General features: G+C 36.7%; 1 protein-coding gene across 1 annotated transcript; it reads right to left on the reverse strand.

Annotated features, from left to right (window-relative positions):
- Positions 1-9,746: 9,746 nt before the first annotated feature.
- Positions 9,747-20,179, reverse strand: LOC149230332 (protein DETOXIFICATION 40-like). The gene is made up of 9 exons (XM_089381276.1): positions 19,637-20,179; positions 11,989-12,192; positions 11,613-11,881; positions 11,422-11,508; positions 11,128-11,184; positions 10,678-10,916; positions 10,315-10,433; positions 9,964-10,050; positions 9,747-9,845 (listed from the first exon to the last, which is right to left on the reverse strand). Exons 1-9 carry the CDS (start codon positions 20,177-20,179, stop codon positions 9,747-9,749), a joined length of 1,704 nt encoding a protein of 567 aa, XP_089237402.1.
- Between the last annotated feature and the right edge of the window lie 6,919 nt (positions 20,180-27,098).

Raw genomic sequence — 27,098 nt, forward strand, 5'->3', positions numbered from 1 at the left:
AAGGCACCCTTTTAGAATCAAAGGTGTACAAGTCATGATAAGATCTAGTTATGTCAAGTTTCAAATGATCCATGATAGTTTTTGGCATGAGGTTATTTGATGCTCCAGAATCAAGCATACAATTATACAACATGGAATCATTTGTCTTAAGAGTTACATAGAAAGGAGGCACTATTTCATCTATCACATCTGAGCTAGGGTAAAAAACAACTATTGGCTTTTCATCTTGAAGACTAATGATATCACCTTCAGCATCAACCGAGGTATTTTGTATCCATTTGGAGACTTGATTTTTATATACAGGGTTTTTAGAAAGTTTTGAAAGAGGAATTGTGATTTTAACTCTTTCTAGCTCATTTTCAACATTAAATGTAGTCAAAGTGTTTTTGTCATTTTGAGGAGTATCAATTCACTGATCTAATGGTCGAATAAAATTCATTTGAGTTTGAGCAGTTTTGGCACGAGGTTCAATTACTAGAGTTTCCTTAGGAGGTCTTCTAGGGCGAGGTCTAGGACTAAGGTCATATCTTTTGTTCAACTCTACAATTAAAAATTCAGAGAAGGACGGTATTTAGAAACCTGTGAAGATTCATGATCTTCTTGAACTTGATTTTGTTGTGTAAGAGGAATAATGACTGTTTGATCAGAGGAAGTATCCATATTATTTATATCTTCAGTGATGGTCATAGTATTATTATCAGGTTACTGATCATCTATAAACAAAGGAGTGGGAATTTATTGATCATTACTAGGTCTCTGAAGAATTTGTAATTGTGGATTTCTTTTATACTGACCTTGATTTTGATTTTGGGGTCTGGAAACTGTTTGTTGAATTGTCCTAGGTTGAGTCTCAATCTTGGAAATTCTATTAGATAGATTTCTAAGAAGAGAAGTTATTTCATCTATTTTAGAATCTTCAGTTTTAGTCTTAGAGGAACTAGAAGCCTCTAGTATTGATTTGAGTTTTCTTTGGGCCTTTTCCTCTCTAGATTTCAAAGAAGTTGAAGCAACCATGTTTGCTTCTACCTCAATAGCATTTGTTTTTAGGTCTTCAAGAGTTCTTGAAGATCTCTCTCTCATCATAACAACAAAATCCTCATCAAAGGCTTTAGAAAATATAGACTTTACTGCCGTTACAGGGGGTTTACAATCAGGTGGCATTTTAGCTTATTGAATCTTTTGATAAAGTCTAATACAGGTTCAATGAAATTTATTTTGAGCTCATCAAACTTAGTGAGAAAGTAAAGAGGATATTTTTTCACACCCCACTGGTTTTGAAATATATTTGCAAGTTCTTCCCAATTTCTAATGGAATTTACGGGTAACTGCCTAAACCAAATTATAACATTTCCTTCAAGTGATTGTACAAACAACCTCATGTAAACATTTTCTTGTTCAATATTCATGTTATCTGCAAAGTCTAAAAAGGCTTGAAGATGGTCTTCAGAAGAAGGACCAGTTTCCCCATTATACCTGGGAAGGTATTTCAACTATCCAGCTGGGAATGCATCAAGATTAGGAGGTAAGACTAAAGCTGCATATGTAGCCTGTACAATAGGTTGGAAATCCATAGTGAGAGGTGGTGTACGAGGTGTTTGAGTGGATGAAGAAGATGAAGAAGGGGTTGAGAAAGGTGATTGAGGGGTGAAGAACTAGTTGGAGGTGAAGAAGGAGGGGATTCCTGAATGAATTCAAAGGAGTCTTAAGAAATAACTTCTAGACGTATGGATGACTACCCTCCTTTGTTTGAAAGAGTGGATTTGAATACATAGAGAAGGTCTCTTCAGGATGTTCAGAAGTAGAAGCTTCAGGTTTTCCAGAAGTGCGAGGAAATAAATAAGTGGTAGGGGATATGAAATATATTGGTTTGTATTCTGGTAAATTAACACCCAAGTTAGACTCAGTTTTAGATGATCCTGGTGGTAGTGAGGGTTCTGGATGAGTTTCAAATGAATGAATGAGGAATGCTGATTTAAAATCAAGTCCCTTGTTTAAGAGTTTAGCAACCCTAGGTGATAGGTGGGAGTAATCTGGATTGGATGGAATGGTACTATAAGGATTAAATGATGCTAAATCTTAAAACTAAAAAACTGAAGAAGAAGAAGAAGAGGGTTTATGTCCCCTTTTAGAACTGCCTTTTCTCATAATTTTTTTCGAGTCTGATAGATGATCAACTAAGTCGCCCTTTGAACGAGATCTAGTGTGCTTAAAAGGTGCCAGTTTGGGAGAGTGGAGTCGCCAGGTGAAGGATTTTAACCTTTCTATACCTTTAATCACCTTAAAGGAATAGAATGCATATCATTTCCCCAGGAAATCTTAATGAAATTCGAGTCCCCGGCAACAACGTCATTCTGATGTTGTACCTCTGAGATAATAATGGTCAGCTATTATGCCAGAGCATCTAAGATAAATGTTTTGGGGGTTTTGTTTTAATTTGGGAGACCAATGAATGAAACAGATATAGAAGATGAATCTTACGATGATGGTGTCCCTTAAAACGTTGCTTATCTAATGTGCCTAACCTCTTGAATAATATCAATATCTCAATAGAGGGCTACTATAAATATTTACACAGTGAAATAGATTTTATGATGATGAGCAAAAACAGAAAAGTAATATGATTGCCACAGTTTTCAAATTGAAAGCTAGATAATTGTAAGTGTGAAAACCTTTAAACCATGTTTACAGGTTTTAGAAAATACACATGAGCTTACAAAAGATGTTGATGATTATTAATTTTGAGGGAATTAATTAAACAAACAGTTCATTAACTCATTCTCTTTATAGATTATCACTTCAGAAAGCTTATAGGAATAGATTGAAATATAATTACTCCTACCTAATTATCTCTGCAAGACACAAGTATATGAATAAAAATAGAATGAATGATACTGGAAACACTTACAGGAAACACAAACTGTACAAAACAAAATTCAGAATCCTTTGCTTTATATTAATGATCCAGAAATATTAATTACATCAGATGTCTATAAATGCTTCTTCAAGGGTGCAACCCCTTAATAACTCGTGAAGAGAGTTATTTATACAACAACGAGATGAAAAATATCCTTAACTGCTTTTACAAAAATAGATTATTCACACAATCAAAAATAAAATTGTCTAATGATCTGATAAGATTAATCTGTTTGGACAGATTTTATTCTCTAACTATAAACATAAAATTCAAAGCATGAAATAGCCAAGTTTAAACAATTTGACTACCATGGGTTGTGGCATGAGTAACAAGCTGCACACAATCATTACTATGCATTAAAGTAACTAGTAGTGAAATTTTGACTTGCACACTTTCATGGTTTCTTTTTGTTTTCTGTCTAACCTAACATTTTATTTTGCCTTCTTTTTTAGGGCATCTACCCTAACATTTTCTTTGATATGGACATATTTATAAAAATATTTTCCTAACATTTTTTATTCAACATTCTTTTTGTCCATATCCTATCTTAACATTTTGTAAATACATTTTCATTTTTTTTTTGTCTAATTTATTCTAACTTATCAAAACCAAAAAATGTTACAACACATTGAACACTGGATGTAGACCAAGGAACGTGGAATGCTAAGCTCGAAGGCATTGTACCTTACAGCCTTGGTGGTGGTGTATGGCCCATATCGGAGACAACTAAGCTCATAGTGGGGTCCAACGAGGCGCTCCTTCTGCAAATGTAGCCAAACTTTTTCGCCCACCTAGAACTTGTGCAGCACCCGATGTTGATCATGGCACTGCTTGTACTTAGCATTAGCTATGTCCAATATATCATGGACCTATTGGTAGATGTATTGAATGCGCTCAATAAATTTGTTAGCCCTATCGTCTTCGGGCTGGGCATGAACTAAATCTACCAGAGTGGCTGCAAATGGTATGGCCACATCAATGGGACATAATGACTGAAATCCCAGCCCTACCTGAAAGGGGTTGTGGCCCGTTGAGCTATGGAGAGCTCTATTGTAGTTGTACTGGACATAGGGGAGGCTTTCATCCCATGTGTGTGGATGCTTCGAGTTGTACATGCGTAGAATGTGTATGATCATCTTCTTAACAACCTCTGTTTGGCCATCAATTTGGGGATGGAAAGTCGTGGACTTAGTAAGCTTTGTATCCAGCATCGACAAGAGACTTGACCAAATGCATATAGGAATCTCCTATCCCGATCTAAGACAATGGAATGCAGGATCCCAAAGTGTACCCATACTTGTTCAAAGAAGAGATTAGCATTGGCATCTACTGTGATACTCTTCTTTCAGGTTGCCATGGTGGCCATCTTAGAGAATCTGTCGAAGACCACAAAAATGCAATTGTTTTCGTGCTTAGTAGAAGGAAGGCCCAACATGTAATCGATGGAGACAGATTCCCAAAGCCGACTAGGAGTAGGTAGAGGAGTATAGAGGCCTTGCTTCTTGATGGTTGGTTTGGGAATGGCACAAGCAGTGCAAGATCTAATGTACTTACCAACATCCTGACAAAGTTTGAGCCAATAAAAACACTTCTACAATACCGCCACTGTTTTCTCTACTCTAAAACATCCAGCGACCCGATTGTAGTGCACCTCACAAATCATCTTCGCATGGTCTCTTGAAGGAATACAGATGTGTCCCAAGTGGCATAACAGTGCATCTTGAAGGTGAAAATTTGGAACTTTCTTCCCTTCCAGGAGTGTCTAGTATGTGTTGTCGAATTGTGGATCGTTCTTGTAAATATGTGACCTCCCTGATGTCTCGTGCCCATAGGAGTCAACCAAAGTGATTAGCACCATGACCAGTGGGCGGCTGAGGCAATCAACAACATTATTGGTGTTTCCCTTCTTATACTTAATGTCCAAATGGAACTGTTGCAGGTAGGTGGACCATTTCTTATGGCAATCATTTTGCAACTTCCTTTATGTCTATATGAACTGTAGAGGTCGGTGGTCTGTGTGGATGATCATTTCCTTCACCAGAATGTAATGCTTTCATTAATGGCAGGCCTGCACAGTGGAATACATTTCTTTGTTGTAGGTGGGGTAATTTCGGACTGTGTCTAAAAGTGTCTCACTGTGGTAAGCCATTGGATCCCCATGTTGAGTAAAAACTGCACCAATAGCATAGTCAGAGGCATCTGTCTCAATCTCAAATGGTTGTTGTAGGTCTGGTAATGTGAGCACTGGTGCAAAACATAGGCGATTCTTCAACTCGGAGAATGCTTGTTTTTGGGTTCCAGACCAGAAAAGCTTTGCTTTTGCTTCGCCCTTGATGACTTGACTCAAAGGCCAAGTGATATGAGAGAACCCTAACACGAATCTACAGTAGAAGTTGGCAAGACCCAAAAAGATGTGGAGCTCTATTAGAGTGGTTAGGGCTAGCCAATCCTGAATGACTTGTATCTTGGATGGGTCCACATGTACACCCTACTCATCAATTATGTACCCAAGATATTGAACCTAGGTCAGGCCAAAGGTGTATTTCTCCAAGTTAGCACATAACTTGTATTGTCGCAGGGATTAAAGGACTTGTCGAATATGGTGGGGGTTCTCATCCCAACTCTGGCTGAATATCAAGATGTCATCTAAATACACCACCATGAATGCATTGGTGAAGAGTCGCAAGATGTCGTCCATCAGTCCCATGAAGGTTGTAGGGGCGTTCGTCAATCCGAACGGCATGACCAACCATTCAAAAAGGCCCTCCTTGGATTTGAAGGAAGTCTTCCACACATCAGAGGGTTTGATAAGCACCTAGTGATAACTTGACTTCAAGTCAATCTTGCTGAAATATTTGGCCCCCTTGAGTTGGTCAAGAAGGTCATCAATCCACAGGATTGGGTACCGATTCTAGACAATGATCTTGTTCAATGCCCGATAGTCAATACAAAGCCTCCAAATCCTATCCTTCTTCTGTACCAATACAATCGGGCTCCCACAGGGTGATGAGCTTGCCCTGATGTGCCCTTTTTGTAATAGTTCCTAAATCTGCCTCCTGATCTCATCGTTCTCTAGAACAGAGCGTCGATAGGTCGGCCCATTGGGCAGCGGCATGCCTGGCGTTAGATCGATGGATTGCTTGACCTGACAGTGCAGAGGTACTCCTGTAGGTGAGGCAAAAATATCCTTGTACTCCTCCACAACCTTGTCCATCTGCTGTTGTTGTGCAGAGGAGCCCTACTTGGAAGCCGTGGCCACAACCTTCTTCTTTCCCTGAGGGTGAATCATAAGGAAAACAAATTTCCTGGTATGGGAAATGATCTTACTGCATTGCTTTGCAGTGATCAAAGAGATGGCAGTAGGCGAGGCTACCTCCGGTATCCTGTACAACTTGTTGGCCAAGGTAATAATCACAAAGCGAGGTCTAAAATCATATACAATATGTCTCTTCCACACGTATGGTTTTCCTAACAATACATCACAAACTTCAAGAGGAGAAACATCACACATTACCTCATCCATGAAGGGCTTGATGTTGTAGGGAAGGCAGCATTGTTGGCTGACGTGAAGATCTCATCCTTGGTGAAGCCACCTGATGGTGTACGATTGTGGAGGTGTTTTAGTCTTTAGGCTCAACTGCTTGACGACCTCTGCTGGAATGAGGTTATTTTGGCTCCCGTTGTGGACAATGAACTATAGCGGAGAACCCTTCACCCACATCTATGAGTGGAAGAGGCATTCCCCCTCCTCTGGATCTTCAGGCTCAAACTTTGAGATCTTGGTGGTGGCCATGGTGGCATTGGGCTCTGCATCAATGATCTTCTTCCCTTTGTCAATTCCCTTATCGAGTTCTGATTTAGAGTCGGAACATGTGTCTGATTCAGAACCCTTCAGCTTGGCCACCAGTGACTGCTTGGTCCGACACTCACTTATATTGTGAGTGGAGCTCTTATGGAACTCACACCATTTTCCTGTGTCCTTCTTTGTCTTTGTCGTGTTTTTCTTTGCTTGCAGCTGTCGAGTTGTCCTGGGTAGCCCTGCCTTGGCTTGGTCCTTTGTTCTGTGGTTTGGGGGCATCTTTTCCTTGCTTTGGACTCGCAGATCCAAAGTCCTGCTTCTTCTGTTTAAATTTATGCTCAATCTTGACAGTGTACCGGTACGCCATGTCGAGCGAGGAAATGTCTAGGAACTCCATCTCATCCTGGATGTACTTGTGTAGACAGTCGTGGTACTTGAGCACCAAATGCCACTCAATATCCTTGATACCCAGCTTCGTGTGAAGGGTATGGAAAATATTTGTGAACTCCAACACATCTTGGTCCCTTCCCTATCATAGCATGGTCCACTTTATGTATTTATCTTCATAGCTCCCGACATGGTAATATTGTTCCTTAATGGCGTCTCAGAAAGAATCCCAAGTGGGTGCGGCTGAAAACAACAAAGGTTCGCTCTAGTACTTTTTTTCATAGTATGTTTCCCACCAGTCCTTAACGTGTGGGGCGATTTTGAGAAGTGAAAAAGTAATCTTTTCCCAATTGGAAAAGTCATGAACTGAAAAGTATCCTTCCAACAGATTTAACCATTTATCTACGACATATGTATCTATCAGGCCTTCAAATATGGGAATATCAAAGTTAACTTGTACCTTAAAAGGAGTGGTGCCTCCAGAGTGGCTACGAGATGAAGATGCATTTCCTGTGGGTAGCCGTCGAAGGATATGGAAAAAGTTATCCATCATCACGTCCCTCTATCGCTTGAGGGCTTCCTCAAGCAACATTTTGAAAGGATCTCCTGCTCCCTTATCTTTCTTTTCTTTCGCCATGGGAGGTCGTCAGGTTTTGCAACACTGACCTTAGAATGGTTCAACTAGATCAAGCCCTACTGACCTCGTTGGGGACATGCAAAGAAAAACAGAGAAAGAGCAATCCGTTCTGATACTACTGATTTGAACTTAAACAGAAACACAACAACTTACATATATAACTATAAACACAAAGATGTAGTAGAAAAACACTTTATTTCATTAGTAAAAAAATATTGAACTGTGCTTACAAACATAATGGAAATAAAATAGCTCAGGTGATGGTAGCTTACCTCTGAGAAGAGATGTGGTGGCTACATGCCTCTGAACTGTGTTACAATGAAGTTCAAAATCCTATTTATTATTGAGAAACAATGGAACCCTAAACATCCAAAAACCTAACCCTAGGAGATGAAGCATCAAAATTGTGGGCCCTGTTGGGTAAATTGGTATATCAACTTTCTGGGGTCGTAACTTTGCCATACGATCTCTATTTGGCTATCATAGTACCTCGTTTTGAATATCTTGAAGAGAAGGCCGAAAACAAAGTGGCAAGCCAATTTGGGACATTTTCAGTCTCTCTGTTTTCCCTAAAAACTTCGTTTAGGGCCTCAAAATGGCTTTGGAAGTTCAAGGCCCGAAAAACTGCCAAAAACAGTAAATTGTGCTACAATTAAAGAAACCAAAAAACTAAAAGAGACAGTGTTGGGGGTCCAAGTGGAATAGGCAGGTCGCCACCAATATCCACCTAGATCACTAGCAAGCATAAAAGGAAAGGTAATTGCAAAATATGATAATATAAGAGCACAAGTGTGGGAAAATGTGCACAAATAACAAAATGTATAAGATAACTAAGGCACAATAGAGTTAGGCACACGACATGGTTCAAGCATAAATGGAGATTTTGCACATAAAGGAGCTTGATGCATACTAGAATGTTGGAGGAAGACTTGAGGATTTATAAAGAAAGGTTTGGTGTAGGAATGCATGCATGGAATATGATTGAACAAATAGAGTAACTGAATCGTTAGGGATAGAGTAGTTACAATCAACTTGGGTATGTGTCCATTGTATGTCAAAGAATGAACATATAAAGATGACAATCAAGAAGGATCTCAAGTTTATATGCATTCAGTTATATGGGTTTTATTTAGTTCAAAATGGATGAGAAGGTGTTAATATAAGGAAGAGAACAAAAGAACAAGGTTAGGTTAAGGTTGGAGGCCATGATCTAAGAATGTTGATAATGTCAAGAGTAGAAATTAACTTATGCATACTTCTGGCAATATATGTAAATATTTTAAGATATTAATGAGAATGAGTAATCTAATTATTGATTATCTTATCTTGAATTTGTGTCAAATCTTTTTAGAGCTCATTATAAAAGTACCTCATTGTACATGATAAAGGGTCCATGAATAAATAATGTACAATTTTATTTCTATGAAACAAAGAATTTGATAAACCTTAATACATTTTTAATTATTATTAAAAAAATAATGAATAATTTTCACTTTTATTTATTATCTTATAGTTTACTAAACCAATAACTCATGTTATACCTTAACCATTTCTTTAAAAATTATTAGAAACCAATCTTATAACTCAATCTAATATAACCCTTGAATTGCATATATAATGTGACACTAAACGAGTAAGGCATCCAATAAACAAATACTCTCTCATATACCATCTCTTCTTTTATCATATATAATGTGACAGTAAACGAGTAATGAATCCAATGAACAAACATTCGCTCATATACCATCTCTTTTTTTGGCGAAGTGCTTGTTTATTCTTGCTCATAACAAAATTGCAATGCTTTACACAACCAAAAACTTGGCTCGGGAGAGAATAAAGAAAGTTGACTCCAAAGTGAAAGAATCATCTTCAAACCTGCGGCTATATAAAACAAACATGGAACACATCATTTATATTATTGACAAAGACATTTAAGTAATCCTTTATCCTATTGACAAAGACATTCAAGTAATCCAATAAGAGAATAGAAGATAAAAATGAGTTACAATTTAGTTAATCACCCCATTTTTTGGTGACTCATTTGGATTGCCATCCAAACTTTGAACTTTACTTCCCCATGAAGATATACATTCAGAAGCTTTTTCCACCTGATATCATTATAAACAAAAATAAAATGTAATGTATATCTTTCACTTGTAATTCTGTAAAGAGTTGTTGGGACTATATTTGTCTCCATGATAAGATTAAGGTTTTATGAATACTTACTTCTTTGTTCCAATTTGTTCTGTAAGTTATTATTAGCAAAATTAGAGTTTGTAAACATGTCCCTCCTAGCATTCCTGACCAAATTCCCTACAAACATTTCAATTTTCAATACATATAGAGATTGTAAAGAGAAATATAATATACTTTCAAATCCTTGAGTTTATATTGGATTTAGTTATCCAACAACATGAAATAAAGTGAATGATTAACCCTGCTTCAGTATTTTGGATACATAAATGTATGGATATACTAAATATATGCAATACCATATGAATAAAATTGATCATTATCTTTATTCTAATAAGGGAAAAATATACACAGTGTATATAAAGTTGTCTTTTTTAAACTCACCTTGACACCAAATCCAAATTTAAAACCCAATAAACAACCTGTTGGAATCCCAATAATATAGTAACAACCCACATTAATATAAGCGACAAGAGCTTGCCATCCACAACCAACAGCAACACCTGCATAGTTAAACACAAAGACAAAACAATATCATATAAATTTTTTGATAAACATTTTCTTCTATAAAAGTAAATATAAATTTTTATTTTGTATTTTCATATATATATATATATAATTTTTTTATTTATCATAGTTTTGGAAATGAAAATGTGTGTGTTTGTAGTTAATGTATATAGGTTTTCCCGTTGTGATTAACCAAAAAAACATGAATGTAGATCATGAAAGTTGTTTTTAAAGAAAAACCTGAAAGTACTGGTTGTACACCATGTAGAACCATTGAGAAGGCTAGGAAAGGAGAAAGTTCTGACACTGCGTCTGCTACTTCTTGCCCTTCCGTAAATAAATAACTCATGACATTTCGTAGCAAAATAATAACAATCCCAAATATCAGTGAAATTATGAAGGACATTAAAGTCACAATTTTCACTGAAAAAGATGCTGTTCTAGGGTTCCCAGCGCCAAGCTCATTGCTTACTCCAACACTGTATCACACACAGAAATAAAAAATACTATTCATATTAATTTAAAAGAAATTTGATTTAAGTACAAAACTTGACCATAACTTGAATGCAGATTCAGGAATATTTCTGAAATTTGACATATATAAGCAAAGTCAAACGGTCATGTTTGAAGAACAGTTAATTTTCCAAATTTAGTAATCAAGTTAAAGATGTTTAGATATTTGTAACTAACCTGGCTGCTGCATTAAAACCCACTGAAATCATGAACAACCATCCCAAAACTGACATACTGCACATTAAAAAGTACATCAGAAACATATAGAAAAATATTGCAAAAAAAATGACAACGTTTTTTTGTTTGAAATCAAATAAGCAATGATAAATCCAAGATTAGATTGCTCTATAAGCTAAAACAAGAATGAATAATTCTTATAAAAAAAGCCAGGTCTCCAGTTTGGTGTGGATAAAAAGAAAGGAGAGAATTCATTGGAATTATGAAATAACATGAAAGGGGAAAGAAGAATACCATATAGACAGTGAGTCCAATGCAATCTCTGGATCATCCAAAAGTCCGGCCAATAAAACCAATATTTGAAAGTACCATGTTTCCAAGCTATCAGGGAAACCCAACTGATCAGTGAAAAGCGAATTTACAACCAATGAAGCACAGTACTCATCTAACTTTTGTACATATGGAGAGAGGGAGTGCGTTTTTACCATAACATGATGGCGGAAGCGACGGAAAGCTTCAAGAATGAGGGCAAACCATGGAATGCCTGCACTGAGAAGCCTGTCCACGTGTACTTGCATCGTGGCGTCTTAAGGATGTATACGAACTGGGCAATGACAACAATCCACCACGACAAGCTCAGCACGAACGCCGCCCCGAAGACTCCCCAGTCCAGCTTGTACACCACCAGCCACGACAGCAACACGTGGACGAATATGGTGCAGAATGATATGTAAGCGCTGGGCGCCACAATGCTCTGCAATAGAGTTGGAAATAAGATCCGCCAATGCTCTGCGCCTGCAGAAACTTCTGGATCGGAAAATTGGCGGCGTACGCGAAGATATGCGGGATGAGACCGTACACAAATAGAGCGGCTGCCGCCGCTATCGTCTCGGACTCTCCCATGAGCACTAGCAGGGGCTTCGAGAAGGCGTAGATAACAGTGAGAGGTATTCCTGTGATCATCAGGAGGATTGTGGATCGCTGCAGGTAAATGCCGAGCATACTATAGGTCTTTGCTCCGTAGGCATGCCCGCATAGCGTCTCCACTGCAATCCCCATTCCCAACTGTGCAAAAAAAACAAAAAATTATAAAATCAGGCCTGGATTTCTTGGAATTTTAATTTTCGGCCTTGTAATCTGCCAAAGTCGCACGGCGAAATTCTTAAAAATAAGAAAAACATCAAATGTTTCCGGAAGTAGCTCAATTAGTAATCGAAATATTGAGTGGTCAGAAAATTGAGAGATTTAAAATTCAAATCCCAGTTTATGATCGGTTTAAATCCCAAACCTATTTTTCCAGTACAGAAAAAGCATGGTATAGCTGTATATAAAATCCATTTTCCAAGATTATCATCATATTCGTGTCATGGGATTTGAACTCAGTAGAAAGATTATCATTAAATCCTCCCAACCAAAAAACTTATCATTAAATCCTCCCAACCAAAAAAAGACAAATAGTAAACACCTAAAAATTTACTAATAATTATGTGTCAAACCAGACTGAGTTCCTTAAAATGATCGGATCTGAAGCATGCCCTGTTTGCCTATGTTCTTAATTTCTGCTAACATATGGATTTTAGTAGGTAGGGCTTACTGTTCGAGTTCTCTTACTTCAGTGAAAAAGCTCTGTTTTTTTTCTGAAAAAAAGAACCGACTGTTCGATAAAAAGTCTACATCATTAACGGTGGCCTCCCTCCCTTGACGAACCGATGGACTTATCATAATATGATAAAAAAATGTACATGCCTAAAAATATCCATCATTCGGAAATCGACAGATCGAGAAAATTGCAGATGCCCAAAATTATCCATCTTTCAGAATGCCGTGCAGAATATTGAAGTCACCTGTTGGGACCATGCAAATTAGGTATGCGGTTCAAAATTACTTAGCTGTTATATGAATTTTGCAGTTCAAAATTACTTACTTAGCTTTAAGGGCCTACACTTTCTATTCATCTCATTTCATTCTGTATCTCATTTATTTATATGGTTTTTTAGATTTTCTTTCTTTCAGGTTTTTTTGAAGATGGATTTTTTAAGGGTTCAAAAATAGACAATCAAATACTATTACCCTGTTAAATCTAAGTTTCTAAACTTTCAATCAATCCACAATTCTAGTGGATCTAATAGTGTCACATGTTCAAAACAAGAAGTAGAGTAGGTATGCCTCATAGATTTAGCAGATTCAAAACCAGAGGGGTAGAATACGTATGCCAGCTAGACTTAGCAATCAAATCCCTATATGGAAATAGGTCCTTTGTCCCATAAACAAAAGGTCTCATACACCAATTTGGTGTCTAGCTTGGCCATGGCCTTAAAATTAGATAATAATAATTGAATAAAAAAAATTTGATTTTCTATATGATTTTAAGACCTTATTCCTTAAAATTTGGTGACAATCTTAAAATTTGATAAAATGACTTTTGGTGAGATTGAAATGTAATTGTATCATTTAAAAGTAAATTCAACTAACTGTAAAGACATACAAAGAACACCCTTTATCACAAATGCGGCTTAAGCTGGAGATGAGATATCCCTGAAACATGTAACCAGAATGCAACTTAAGTGGGAGATGAGGTATTCTTAAGCTGGAGATGAGATATCCCTGAAACATGTAACCAGAATGCAACTTAAGTGGGAGATGAGGTATTCTTAATACATCAATGTTAGACTTAATAACTTCAAATTGTAATTTTCTCAAATAAAAAATTATCTCTTTAAACTATTACTGTAGTACAGTTTTCTGAAATTTTAAAAACAAATTTGTAATTTCCTCAAATAAAAAATTATCTCTTTAAACTATTACTGTAGTACAGTTTTCTGAAATTTTAAAAACAAATTTGTAATTTCCTCAAATAAAAAATTATCTCTTTAAACTATTACTGTAGTACAGTTTTCTGAAATTTTAAAAACAAATTTGTAATTTCCTCAAATAAAAAATTATCTCTTTAAACTATTACTGTAGTACAGTTTTCTGAATTTTTAAAAACAAAATCATAAAATTTCATTTGTTCTTATTAGAAATGGCAATTAAAAAAAAAAAAAAATTCAATATATCAATTATAATTTTTATTGCAATCCTAATCTTTATAGTTTCCAGATATCTAAAGGGACGTTAAAAGCAATTTTACATTGTACAGAGAAGTTTTGCAACTTTTAAAATCAAACATGTTTTCAATAATAAAACAGTGATTCTTACCTGTGTAAGAATGTAGCAGCAACATATTCAAGAATAGAATTTGAAGGTTGAATTATCTTGTTAAACATATTCAAGAATAGAATTTGAAGGTTGAATTATCTTGTTAAACCTTGCTGTTTGATCTTTTCTTGTGATTAAGCAGTAACAATCAGAGATCGAATTCGATGTTCAAATTACAGAAACCAGCATAAAAAATTAATTAAAATTTCAAATAAATTTCATCACATAATCAAATTCACTAAGTTTTTCAAATTAATTTGTTTTGAAGTCTTTTTGGGAAGTTTGGTATGGCCAACCATGTGGTTCCTGAACTATTTCTGGCTGTTGGCTCTGGGTCGGTGATGGTGCCTGTTATAATGTGGTTGTTTATACTGGTTTTTGTTGTGTTGATTACAGTGGTCGTTCTAGTTACCTATGTTCTACAAGGTATAGGAGCTGGCTTTAACAGTTTTTTTTGATAATTTTGGTTTAGATAATACAATATAATATTTTATTTTATTTTAAAATAATATCACACTAAACTCAATTAACTTAAATAAATTTATTGTAAATAATCATGATTGAAATGTCACAGAAAACTCAATTAACTTAAATGATGAGGGATCAATTTTCTTAAACTATTTTTATGATATAGATTTTATCAAATGATCAAGTATATAGTGCTTTTTTTTGTTATTTTTAATGAAAATAGACTGACGGGTTTCATAGCTTTGACAGTCTTCTGATATTCTCTTTGTAATCTTGGTTCAGTTAATGCGATATAATGTTGTATTTTATTTTTTATTTTTTTTAAATGTCACACTAAATTCAATTAATTTAATAAATTTGTTTTTGAATGAATCATGTTTGAAATGTCAGAGTATTCAATTAACTTAAATGATGGAGGGTTAAGAAATGCAAAAGGAAAAGGAAATTGGAGGATTCAAACGTCCTTATTCCTCGAAGAGCTTGGATTCGGATAAGGAACATCTGAGGAAAGCCGCTGACAACTTATTCCTCTAAGAGCTCAGACTCAGATAAGGAACATCGGAAGAAAGCCGCAGACAACCAACTAATCATTGTAAAGTCTACTCCTAATCAAAGAGGATGGGTAAAAGTAGAGAAGAAGAAGGGTAGAAAAAAGTGACTAAGCATCTTTTCTTAGTCCCAGTCTCTCCTTTCTACTTGTTTTTTTTCCTTCTTCTTGGGTGCAATGTTTCAAAAAATTGTGTAACTTTAATTTTTTCTTTTTTCTTTGGACCTTGGTCCAAAGAATGAGCTAAAAGAATGCCTTCAGACATCTACAAAATGTAATTTTATTCTTTAATTTATCAAATTAGATATTTTCTTAAAAAATAAAATTAAAAAAATCAATTATCTTAAACTATATTTATTTTATCAAATGATCAAACATATGATGAATTTTTTTGTTAGGGTAATTTTTTTGTTTATTTTTTAAATTATATTTTTATTCAAAAAAAAATAACCTTTTTAAAATAAAGACCCCTTAATAATTTAAAAATAAAAGAGTTAAATTAAAATTGGAGAAAAAACCAAAACAAAAGAAACAAGCGCAAAGTCTCTTAGAATAATGCCAACCTTATAACACTAAAACTTAAATACTGCCAACCGTATAACACTAAAACTTAAGCATTAGGCGAATAAAATAACCTTTCTATATACAAGGTAAAGTGCGAGTCTGGACCACTACGCAGATTTTCGTTGCATCTTTGGAAACCATCACTGTCAAATCTGATTTACCAAAATCTACATGGTACTTGAGGCTGTCAGAGCAAAACCCCAGTCAAAATCAATCTACATGATGACTAAGGCTGGCCAAGCCAAACAACCAGTCAAACCAACAAAGTATATTTACAAAGTTTGAAAAATAAATCCATGGACAGCAAAGTTACTGGCAGAAGCTCTGCAGGGTTACTATTTCTTTACCCAAATCAACATGTACAATGATCAATCTTTGAGTTAGGAAAAAAGGCAACTTGACTGGTCACCAACCTAGCTTAAATGTGAACACGTTGTACAATCTGTGACTTGATAGAAAGCCAATATCACTAATTACCAACTTTAACATAAATGCTAACAGCAACTAAAAGTCTCAAAGCCCACTTGACCATGTATTATAAACCATGGTCAGTAGAAGCCAAAATGTTCCAGTACCTAACTGCTAATAAAAGTCTACAACACCTAAAATTCCCAAAGCAACACGTTGAAGGAGTTTGTGTTGAATCTTCCTCTTCAGTGACAGAGACAGACCTTTAAAGGAAAAAGCAAGCTTAAAAAGGTGTGAGTTATCTGATCCTTAGAAATATACAATCTCAAAACCTGTGAAGGTATTTTCATAGTGCAGAGTTTAACTGTTATATGGTGCGAGATATTTAATCCCTCAAATGCACAAATTCAAAAGCTGTATACGTATTCTCAGAGTGCACACAATCCCATAAGCCCCTCAATAGGCCATAAGCCTTTAAGCTGAGCCCTTTGATGAGCCATTAAGCCATCCAGTTGATAAGCAATTGAGCCATTAAGAGCAGTTTAACTGTTACACGTTTTGACCTTCAGAGGAATAAAATGTAGAATAGTTAGACAGCTTTACATTTTATTTCTGCTGATGCCAAAACTTATAACAGTTAAACCGTGTAACATCACCTATGTATTGGAGTTTTTGATAGAAATTTAGTTAGATAAAAAAAAAAAAAAATTCAACATGGGTGGGATTATGTAAATCCATTCTAAACACCAAAAGCCGGAATTATTAATAAAATTTACTTTCATAGTTGAATTGAAGCTTCTGTGATCCATAATATTTGAAAGAATAACTTCGGCGTAAATCACATGTAGACGCGTTTTGAACCAACTAATGGCTAATTTTGACCTTAGGACCCACGTCAAATTCTTATTTATTAATTTAATATTAATATTAATATTATTATTATTATTTTTCATATGGAAATAAATTAAATTAGGTAAAATGGTTGGTTTTAAAAGGGAATTTATTTATTTATTTAAATTTATATATATATATATATATATATATATAATAAAATTATAATATTAGGTTATTAAGATAAAAGTTAGGATTAATAATTTCAATGGTTGGTTTGAAACGATAATTTATTAAATTATTAAATAATTATTATTGGTATTATACATGCATATATATATATATATTTTAATTAAAATCATAATATTAGGTTGACTAGTATTTTTATTCAATAATAATTTAGTGGTTAGTTTATGTTTATGGAAATTAGTTAAAATATAAAAATAAAATAGTTTTAAGATTAAAGATGTAAATAATTATTTATTTAACTTATTTATTAACAATTATATATATATATATATATATATATATATATATATATATATTATAATTAAAGTTATAATATTAGGTTATTAAGGTAAACGTTAGGATTAATGGTTAGATTAAAAAGATAATTTATTTATTTATTTAAATTATTTAATAATTATTATTAAAATTATATATATATATATATTAACCATAGGTTGAGAAAGTAATTTAGTAATATATTTAATAATAATCAAATATATAAAAAATATATATATATATACAAATAAATTAATTAATTAATTAGTTAAAATAAATAATGTAAGGTTAGTTTAAAAAGGTAATTTATTTAATTATTTATTGCTAATATTATATATATTATAATATTAGGATGCTTAAAAAATAATAATAATAATAATAATAATAATAAATAAATAAATAAATTGGAGGGGGCAGAAAAAACGACTAAGAAGAGAGTGCTGGAATCCAGCACCTACTGATTTTCCAACCATCATCTCTATTGAGATTGCTCGGCCTCTTCTCAATCTCAATAGCTTCCCTCAATTTACGATGGTGAAACTGAGCAACTTTGGCAACAACCTTGGCCTCCTCAATACACACCTGATGCTTGGTCTTTTCCACATGCTCTGCTAATGCTGAAGACTTGGATCTCCCATGTCTTAGGTCGGCTGCATGTTCGCAGATCCTTTGATGGATGGAGCGTCCTGTTTCCCCAATATAGGGGGTCCCACAAGAACAAGGGATCAAGTAGACACCCTTCATGTCCTTAGGGTTAACGGGATCTTTCACCAATCGGAGGGAATTGCGAATGGTGTTGAGGGGCCTAAAGGTTGAGGGAATATCATACCTTTTAAGGATCCGAGCAATCTTGTCCGTGGTTCCTTGAACATAGGGAAGGTGGACACCTGGACGACGCTCTTTTGGCTCTTTCTTAATTAATGCGTTTTTTGAGGCTTTTTGGAAAGCCTTCTAACCCAGGCGTCTGCTATATCCATTCTCCACAAAGACATTAAGGAGATGGGATCTCTCCTTATCAAAGCTCTCACAATCGGAGATCCTAAGGGCACGAGTAGCGAGGGTGTTAAGAACACCCAACTTTTGAGCAGGGAAATGATGGGAATCGGCATGAAGATACTGCTCAGTATGCGTTTTCTTACGGAACACAGAATGGGAGAGAAAGCCATCCTTATTCCGAGATAAAAGAATATCCAGGAAAGGGAGGCAACCATTGACCTCTTTTTCCATGGTGAACTTGATGGCCGAGGATCGGCTGTTGAGGTGATTAAAGAAACGATCCAGCTCCTCAGGGCCATGGGGCCAGATGACATTAGTGTCATCCACATACCTTTTCCAAAGCTTAGGAAGAAGACGAGCTGAGGATAAAGCTTTGGCTTCGAAATCTTCCATAAAAAGATTTGCCACAATAGGGGAAAGAGGGGAACCCATGGCAACACCACAAGTCTGCTCAAAGAATTCACCCTCGAAACAGAAGAATGTGGAAGTGAGACAGATCTCCACCAGATGCGCGGTATCGGGATCTGTTAGGCGATAGATCACTTCCAAGGCCTCCTTTATAGGGATGCAAGTATAAAGGGAGACCACATCAAAGCTGACGAGAATGTCCTCAGGGCTAAGCTTAATATCCTTCAGCTCCTTAATGAAGGAAGCAGAGTCTTTCACGAAGGACTCAGTGCGGCCAACCAAGGGCTTAAGCTTAAGGGCAAGGAACTTAGCCAGAAGATAGGTCGGACCGCCAATGGTGTTGACGATAGGCCTCAGAGGGGCCCCTTCCTTGTGAATCTTCGGTAACCCATAGATCCTAGGAGTAATGGGACTACTTTCAATGAGCTTGTGGCACAGGGAACTCACTGAATTATTAGATTTAATGGCGAGAGCCACAGTCCTAGAAATCTTCTTCAGAGGGTTCTTGGGCAGTTTTTTATAACTGCCACTATTGTGGAGATGATCTAGCATCTTCCTCCGGTAATCATCCTTGTTAAGGATGACCGTAGCTCCTCCTTTGTCCGCCTTCAGAACTACAATATCTTCATTCAGATTTAAGGATTTTAGGGCGGAGGCTTCCTCGCTGCTGAGGTTCCTCCGAGGGGGCTTAGCCTTCCTAAGGACGACAGCACAATCCTGTCTAATGGTGTCCTTGATATTATCCGGAAGATCTCTAATCCCGAATTCCACATCGCAAATAATGTCCTCCACCGGGATTTTTCTAGGGGCAAGGGCAAAGTTTAGACCTTTGCCTAAAACACTGAAAACCGAAGGGGAAAAAGAGAAGCTAGAAAGATTAACTACCTTAGAATTGCGGGACATAACCTGGTCCAAATTCAAAACCTTATTACTCAGGCTACCACCATCACTATTGCTAGAAGAATCTGTTCCAATGCGACATGAATTATCATTACCATTATTAGAAAAATTATTTACCGAAATAGAATTATTACCCTCATTATTATCGATATTATTATTACTAAGGCTATTATTAGAATAAAAATTATTATTATTAGTAATAATGTTATTTGTATCCTTCTCAGACATCTTGATAGTAAAGGAATTTTTACTCTAAATCAGGTGGAGAAAGTAGGCCACTCTACCATATGGGGTCAGGCTTGGAAAAATGACGAAGATTTAGGAATAAATATCAGATGGAAGAACGAATGGGTTTCTTACATCCAAGAACTGCATCGTTCAAATGTCAGACTTAAAAACGAACCTGATCTGCTGATTTGGGCGCAAGGAAAAACAGGTGAATACTCCCCAAAAGATGGATATACCTTCTTAATGAAAAAGAAAGGTTGGGGAATACCAGATTGGTGGGCGAAAAACATATGGAAATTAAAATGCCCAGCTAAGGCCAGGATTTTCCTATGGTGCATGCTAAAAAGAAAAGTCCCAACTTGGGACATTTTACAAGCCAGATACTTAGCTGGGCCAGGGAGGTGCCCCTTATGCAAGTTTGAAGAGGAATCAATAAGCCATCTCTTTACAGCTTGTGTAGTCTCTCTAAAAATTTGGGAGGAGTTAACCTGCTTGCTCAATGTAAAGGTACAGTGGGGACTAGATCCTTTGGAAGAAGCTTGGAGGAAATGGTGGCAAAACTATCCGGAGGGAAACATGAGAAATCTGCCTCTTATATTCTTTTGGGGTGTATGGTTAGCAAGAAACAAAAGCTTGTTTCAAGACAAGGACACTCCCACATCCGCCATAGCCATCAATTGTGCTGCCATTTACTCAGCCATCCCGATCCCTGAAGCTAAAAATCCTCAAAATCATCAAAAGCCTGTTACTATCTTGGAGGGCATTCCTTGGGCCTATTTTGACGGAGCATCCCAGAATAACAAGGCTGGAGCAGGACTGTGCATTCACTTGAATCCTGATCACTCTTTAAAAGCATCTGTAGGGCTAGGACCTGGTACAAATAATTATGCTGAGCTGTCTGCCTTGCGCCTTCTCCTTTGCTGGTTACTTCAAAGAAACATCTTCACAATTCAAATCTTCGGAGACTCTCTGAATGTCATAAAATGGGTTAATGGGAATGCATCATGTCAAAACCAGATTCTGAAGACACTTTTAGAAGAAATTATGTTTTTAAAGTCTTCTTTTAACAGTTTTACCATCTGCCACATCTACAGGGACAAAAACGAGGAAGCAAACCAGCTTTCTAAGGCTGGTTTACAGCAAGATATGGGCAGCTGGTCAATAGTAGAAATCAGTCAGGGGCAGTCATCCAATTCTCAACAGCCCCCTTTTGCTCCTCCACAATGAACGAGGCTCGTCTTTTTCTTTTTGTCAGCAGTTACATGGGCACAATGTTTTTCTGTTACAACTTTCTCTATATTTTTGTAAGTTTTATCATGAGCACTTCAAACAGAAAACTCAAAACTTTTTGTACAGTTTCAGTTGTCTCACAGTTTTATATACAGTCTTGTAAGGGGTTGTTTTCCTTCTCTGAAGGAGACCCCAGAGTATGCATAGTATAACTTGTTCTTAAGCCTCCTGAAGGGAGGAAGTCTAGTCAGTTTTATTTTCAGCAGTATCAGGACACATCTTATCATCCACAATCAGTCAAAAAAGGACTGAGATTTTTGCTTGTCTTACTTATAAGAAGAACAAAACAGCAATCATGTGAGCCATCAGGTCTGCTCAAAGTTTTCAAACAGAATGTAAACTTTTTATATGCTTAATAAAAAGTTTTGCTTTTTTCTTCGGAAAAAAAATAATGTTATTTGTATTAATATTATTCTTATTATTAAGAAAATTACTAGAATTATATATATTTTTATTATTAATGTTAGTGTTATTAGTGTTAATAATATTATTATTAATATTTTTATTACAATAATATAAATCCTTATTATTATTAGTCCATGCCTGGGACTATTTGCGATCGATCGATCGCTGACCGTAGGTTGATCATTGTATTTTTTATTATATTAGCATTTTAACCTAAGTCTAACCAAAGTTTTGGTGTGGAAAATTATTGGAGTCTTATTACGGGCTTCACATTGTTTGATGCAAAGGACGACAAGTTGGGTTGTCGTAAGGCGTGATCGGCACGAATCCAAACCCTTGTCATTGAATGCGTCTGTCACGAATTTAGTAGCTGGTACCAGATGGCATGCCTATGGCTCAAGTGTTTTACGTTACTATGGTACACCTGGGGACTAGCATGCCACTCTTCTCTCGCCATGCCATGAATCATCACCGGAATATCAGATGGAGGGGGATGTTTTTCACACTTTGGGTTTTGGGGATGGTTCAGATCGATCGAGGTGATGTAATGATTGCTAGCTATTCCTCCAATCCTAAACCCTAACTTAATTCCTTCTGGTCATTTGTGTGACGGAAATTAGTTATGTTATCCATGTTTAACTAAGAGGGTTCAACCCGTGTGCATCGGCGAAAAACCCGCCTGGACATGGAGTAGATCTGTCCTTTATCTTTTGTAATGGCCTACACAAGACATTGCATAGTGCCCTGAAGTCAAATTCCTGAACGATAGATATAAGTTTGGATGGTTTTTCTTTTGCACCACCGTTTGCATAACTCCATGTTGATTTACTAGTAAGTTTTGAAATTTGGTTGGTTTAGCCGAGTTCCCTATGGTTTTTTATTCTTCCAGTTAGGGTCTCATGTAATCATTCACATGTTTAAAATCATCTACTACAGCAATGGATTAACCCCTAATTTTGTTGTTGTAGACGGTTAATCTTCCTCGTCGATTCTTCAGCAGAGGAGAAACTTTTATTGTGTTTGTTTGGGTAACGAGTTTTCGTCCCAACCCTCTGGTACTCTCTTTTTCCTCCCACTTACTAGTTTCGATTTTACAATGATCCTGAGGTGAATTTTTATTGGTGAGTTATGCCAGGAGGCCGAAAAATCTTATCGTGCCCACGGTTCTAGATTGTGTTGCTTACAGATTTTATTGATGGAGGTATAGCTATGCCCATCCATTAATTTTTGTAGCTTTTCATTCTTGATGCTTTGACTGTAGGGGACAGTTCACCCAGAACTTTTTTTTGACTACTAGTTCAGTATGCGCATGTGCCGTGCACACAAATATTATTCTGGTGCCCATTTTCTTCACGCATACACAATTTCTTCCTATTCTACCTCTTTACTACACTTAGTCATGTTTACTTGTAAGGTAAAGGTTTAGATGAAACATATTTTAATTCTTATACGACTCAGGGCTTTCGCTCCAGTCATGCTAGAGATGCTAGCGCCGTCCTTGCTGAAGGTAATTGTTTTTCTTGTTATGTTTAAAATTCATAAGTGAACTTGTCATTCAATCTATCTATCTAACAAGGTGGTTTGGTTTTTTCATATATATCGTAACAGTTACAGGTATGGAGTTTGAGGCTCTCTACTATCTCATATACTCAGTTGCAACTACTACGGTCTGGCAACTAATGCTCTCGCACCATCCCAGGTCAATATTTGGAAAAGTACCAGGTCAATTTATTTTCATTATGATGTGATGGACTTTTGGGATACCCTTCCAATGGGAAAGTGCTCATTTGTAATTGTATACATATAATTTCTTTTGTTTTTACTATACATTCTATTTACTACGAGCCTATAGTTGGCTTTGACACCTTTAGGAGGGTGTAATACCCTGTTCTGTTGTTAATCGTTATTGTTAATGGAATTATTTGGTACATTTACCCATTAGTAGTCCCTACCTGGGACGATTTGCGATCGATCGATCGCTGACCATAGGTTGACCGTTGTATTTTTTATTATATTAGCATTTTAACCTAAGTCTATCCAAAGTTTTGGTGCGGAAAATTATTGGAGTCTTATTACGGGCTTCACATTGTTCGATGCAAAGGACAGCAAGTTGGGTTGTCGTAAGGCATGATCGGCACGAATCCAAACCCTTGTCATTGAATGCGTCTGTCACGAATTTAGTAGCTGGTACCAGATGGCATGCCTATGGCTCAAGTGTTTTCCGGTTTATATCGCAACTACTGTAACTCTCGCTTCATTCTGAGTATTGTAATATTGTTCCTTTCAGACCTTGTGAAATGCGTATCTGAGACTTCTGAGATTGGTGTTTGCCGTGTTGTAGTTGTTCCGGTATTCAGAATTTGGTTACAGCCAGAGCCCAGGACACCTCCTCGTCATCCGGATATCAATGGAAAGTACAGAAAACAGGCCGAATTGGATCAGTTAAACCGAGAAATCTCATCGCTGGAAGTAAGTTTTTTGGACGGTTGAATGTCTTCTTTTCACCATGTTAAAAGGTTGTTCTGTTTCATATTTTGTGCAGTGTAAGTTTTGATTTTGATTTCGACCTAGAGGCTTAGGGCTGAAATGTAGCTCCATTCTTAGTACGTAGTCATGTTCACACTGTGGATACTGATAAAATTTCCACCTTAGCAAAGACCAACACCCGGTCATGGTGCCCTTAGTTGGATGCTCCTGCATCAGGCTCCCGGGGTGAAAAGAAATCATGACTCCGATTCATGAGCTTCTCGACTCAATAACCCATCTATTCTATCTACCTAGCATCAAGCCACGAACTGTCCTCAATAGGATGGTTCTTCCACTTGACTAGATATTGCAGACACTCTTTTCGCCGAGTTCGGTTGGCCACCTGAGTGTCGAGGATCCTCTCGATCTTGGGGGCCTAAAAATAAGGCATTTTGTCATCCAAGTCTCACTTCTATTTTGGGTGTCCCATGTAGGCATGTGGTACTGTCTTCCTCTGAACCAACAGTGTATGGAAACAAGTCTACTACATTAAATATGGGTGAAATGCCTATTCCTGGTGGTAGCTATATTTCGTAGGTATTCACTGAGAATTTCTGGAGGAATTTGTGGGGGCCTATCGTCTTGTATTTCAGTTTGTTATACGCACCTCTAGGGAATCTCTTCTTGCAAAAATGTGCGAGGACTTCATCCCCCACATTAAACTGCACTTCTCTCCATTTCAAATCTGCTTACTATTTATATTTTTGATTGTTGTTTTGCAACTTGACTTTCACCTACTCATGCAAATATTTCATCGCGTTAGCGAAATCTTCCCCATCAGCTCTCTGTCTTTCTTACTATCCTAGATCTTGCAAATCATGCACTCCGCAAGGATGCATGCCATACAAGATTTGAAAATGACTGCAACCCGTGCTGCAATTGAGCGAGTCATTGTAGGAGAACTCTGCCTGGGCAAGTACTCGATCCCACATCCACGAATTTTCACCAATCAAAATCAGTAGCAAATTCCCCAGATTTCTGTTTACCACCTCTGTTTGCCCGTCGATCTGCGGGAGATAAGTAGAGCTAAAACTTAACTGCGTTTCCATCTTCTTCCACAAGGTGTGCCAAAAGTGCCTTGTAAACTTCAAGTTCTTGTCAGAGAGAATGGACTTAGGTAGACCATGTAGTCTAACGATCTCTGTAAATAACAAGTGGGGCACGTGAGTGGCATCGCTGGTCTTTCTGCAAGGGATGAAATGTGCCATCTTCGAAAATTGGTCCACTACTACCATCACCGAATCATAACCCCGCTGTGTCCTTGGTAGACCTAAGATGAAGTCCAAGCTGACTGAGTCCCACGTTCTACTTGGAATGGGTAATGGCGTGTAAAGTCCCGTATTTTGACTATGTCCTTTTGCTAACTAACACACTTTACATCTGGTCACAAATCTCTACACATTCGTTCACATTTTTGGCAAATAATAAAAATGGCTGAGCTACTCTAATGTCTTTTCTATGCCGAAATGTCTGGCTAGACCTCCATTGTGCTTCTCCCGATTGATATTCTCTCTCATTGAGTAGTCAAGAATGCATAACTGTCCTCCTCTAAACAATATCTTCTCCTGCAAGTTATAGCCCAACCACCGACTATTGTCTCTCACCAAATGGTTCTGACATGCTTCATAAGCCTCCTTGAAATCTGTGTCAGTCTGATACAAATCTTTCAAGTGCTCAAATCCTAGCACTTGTATAGTACTCGCCTGCAAGAGTAGGGCTCTTCTGCTCAATGCATCCACCACCTTGTTGGCCTGCCCACTGATGTGTTTCAACGCAAAGGTGAAACTATACAAATATTCAACCCACTTAGCATGTTTGTGGTTCAACTTGTGTTATTGCATCACATACTGCAGTGCAGAATTATCTGAGAACAAAATGAACTCATTCCCCAGCAAATAGTTTCTCCAGTGCTTCAGTGCTTGGATGACAACATAGAATATCTTGTCGTAAGATGAATACATTTGCTTGCTTTCGTTCAAATTCTTGTTGAAAAACACAATAGGTTTATCTTCTTGGCTAAGTATAGCTCCAATGGCCATACCACTTGCATCACAGCGAACCTGAAAGAGCTTTTTAAAATCTAGAAATATCAGGATCGGTCTCTCTGTGATCTTCTTCTTCATTAGCTGAAAACTCCTCTCTTCTGCCTCGGTCCAACGAAAAGGCTAACTTGCCTTCTTTATAGTGTCCAACATAGGTGCGCAGATTTCACGGAAATTTCTTATAAATTTTCGATAAAAACTTGCCAGCCCATGAAAAATACGTAACTCAAATATACTTTTCGGGGAAGGCCAGTTGACTATCGCTGCAATATTCTCTGGTTCCATCTTCAACTCGTTTTCTGCAATCACAAAACCCAGATAAACCAATTCTTTTTGCAAAAAAATGCACTTTTTCAAATTTATCAGCAGCTTATTCTGCTACAATTTTTCCAACACTTTCTGAACATGTCGAAAGTGTTCCTCCCTCATCTTGCTGAAAATTAATTTGTCATCCAGGTACACTATTACAAACTTCCCAATGTATTCTTTTAGCATTTCATTCATTAATCACATAAAGTTACTGGGTGCATTGCTCAATTTGAATGGCATTACCAGCCACTCATATAGTCCCTCATTAGTCTTGAAGGCTGTCTTCCAATCATCCCCTTCTTAAATTCGAATATGATGATACCCACTCTTTAAATCAATCTTGGAAA

Source organism: Pinus tabuliformis, chromosome J (genome assembly GCF_031772625.1).
Source record: "Pinus tabuliformis cultivar Carrire ecotype Pingquan chromosome J, CPIR1, whole genome shotgun sequence".
Lineage (NCBI taxonomy): Eukaryota > Viridiplantae > Streptophyta > Pinopsida > Pinales > Pinaceae > Pinus > Pinus tabuliformis.

Excerpts from the sequence above, each read along its gene's own strand:
- LOC149230332 (XM_089381276.1), bottom strand. The coding sequence starts at position 20,179 with ATGTCTGAGAAGGATACAAATAACATTATTACTAATAATAATAATTTT. Across the intron at positions 10,434-10,677 it reads TGTACAACCAGTACTTTCAG|GTGTTGCTGTTGGTTGTGGA; the intron begins GTTTTTCTTTAA and ends TTAACTATGCAG. Across the intron at positions 10,051-10,314 it reads AATTTGGATTTGGTGTCAAG|GGAATTTGGTCAGGAATGCT; the intron begins GTGAGTTTAAAA and ends AAATGTTTGTAG.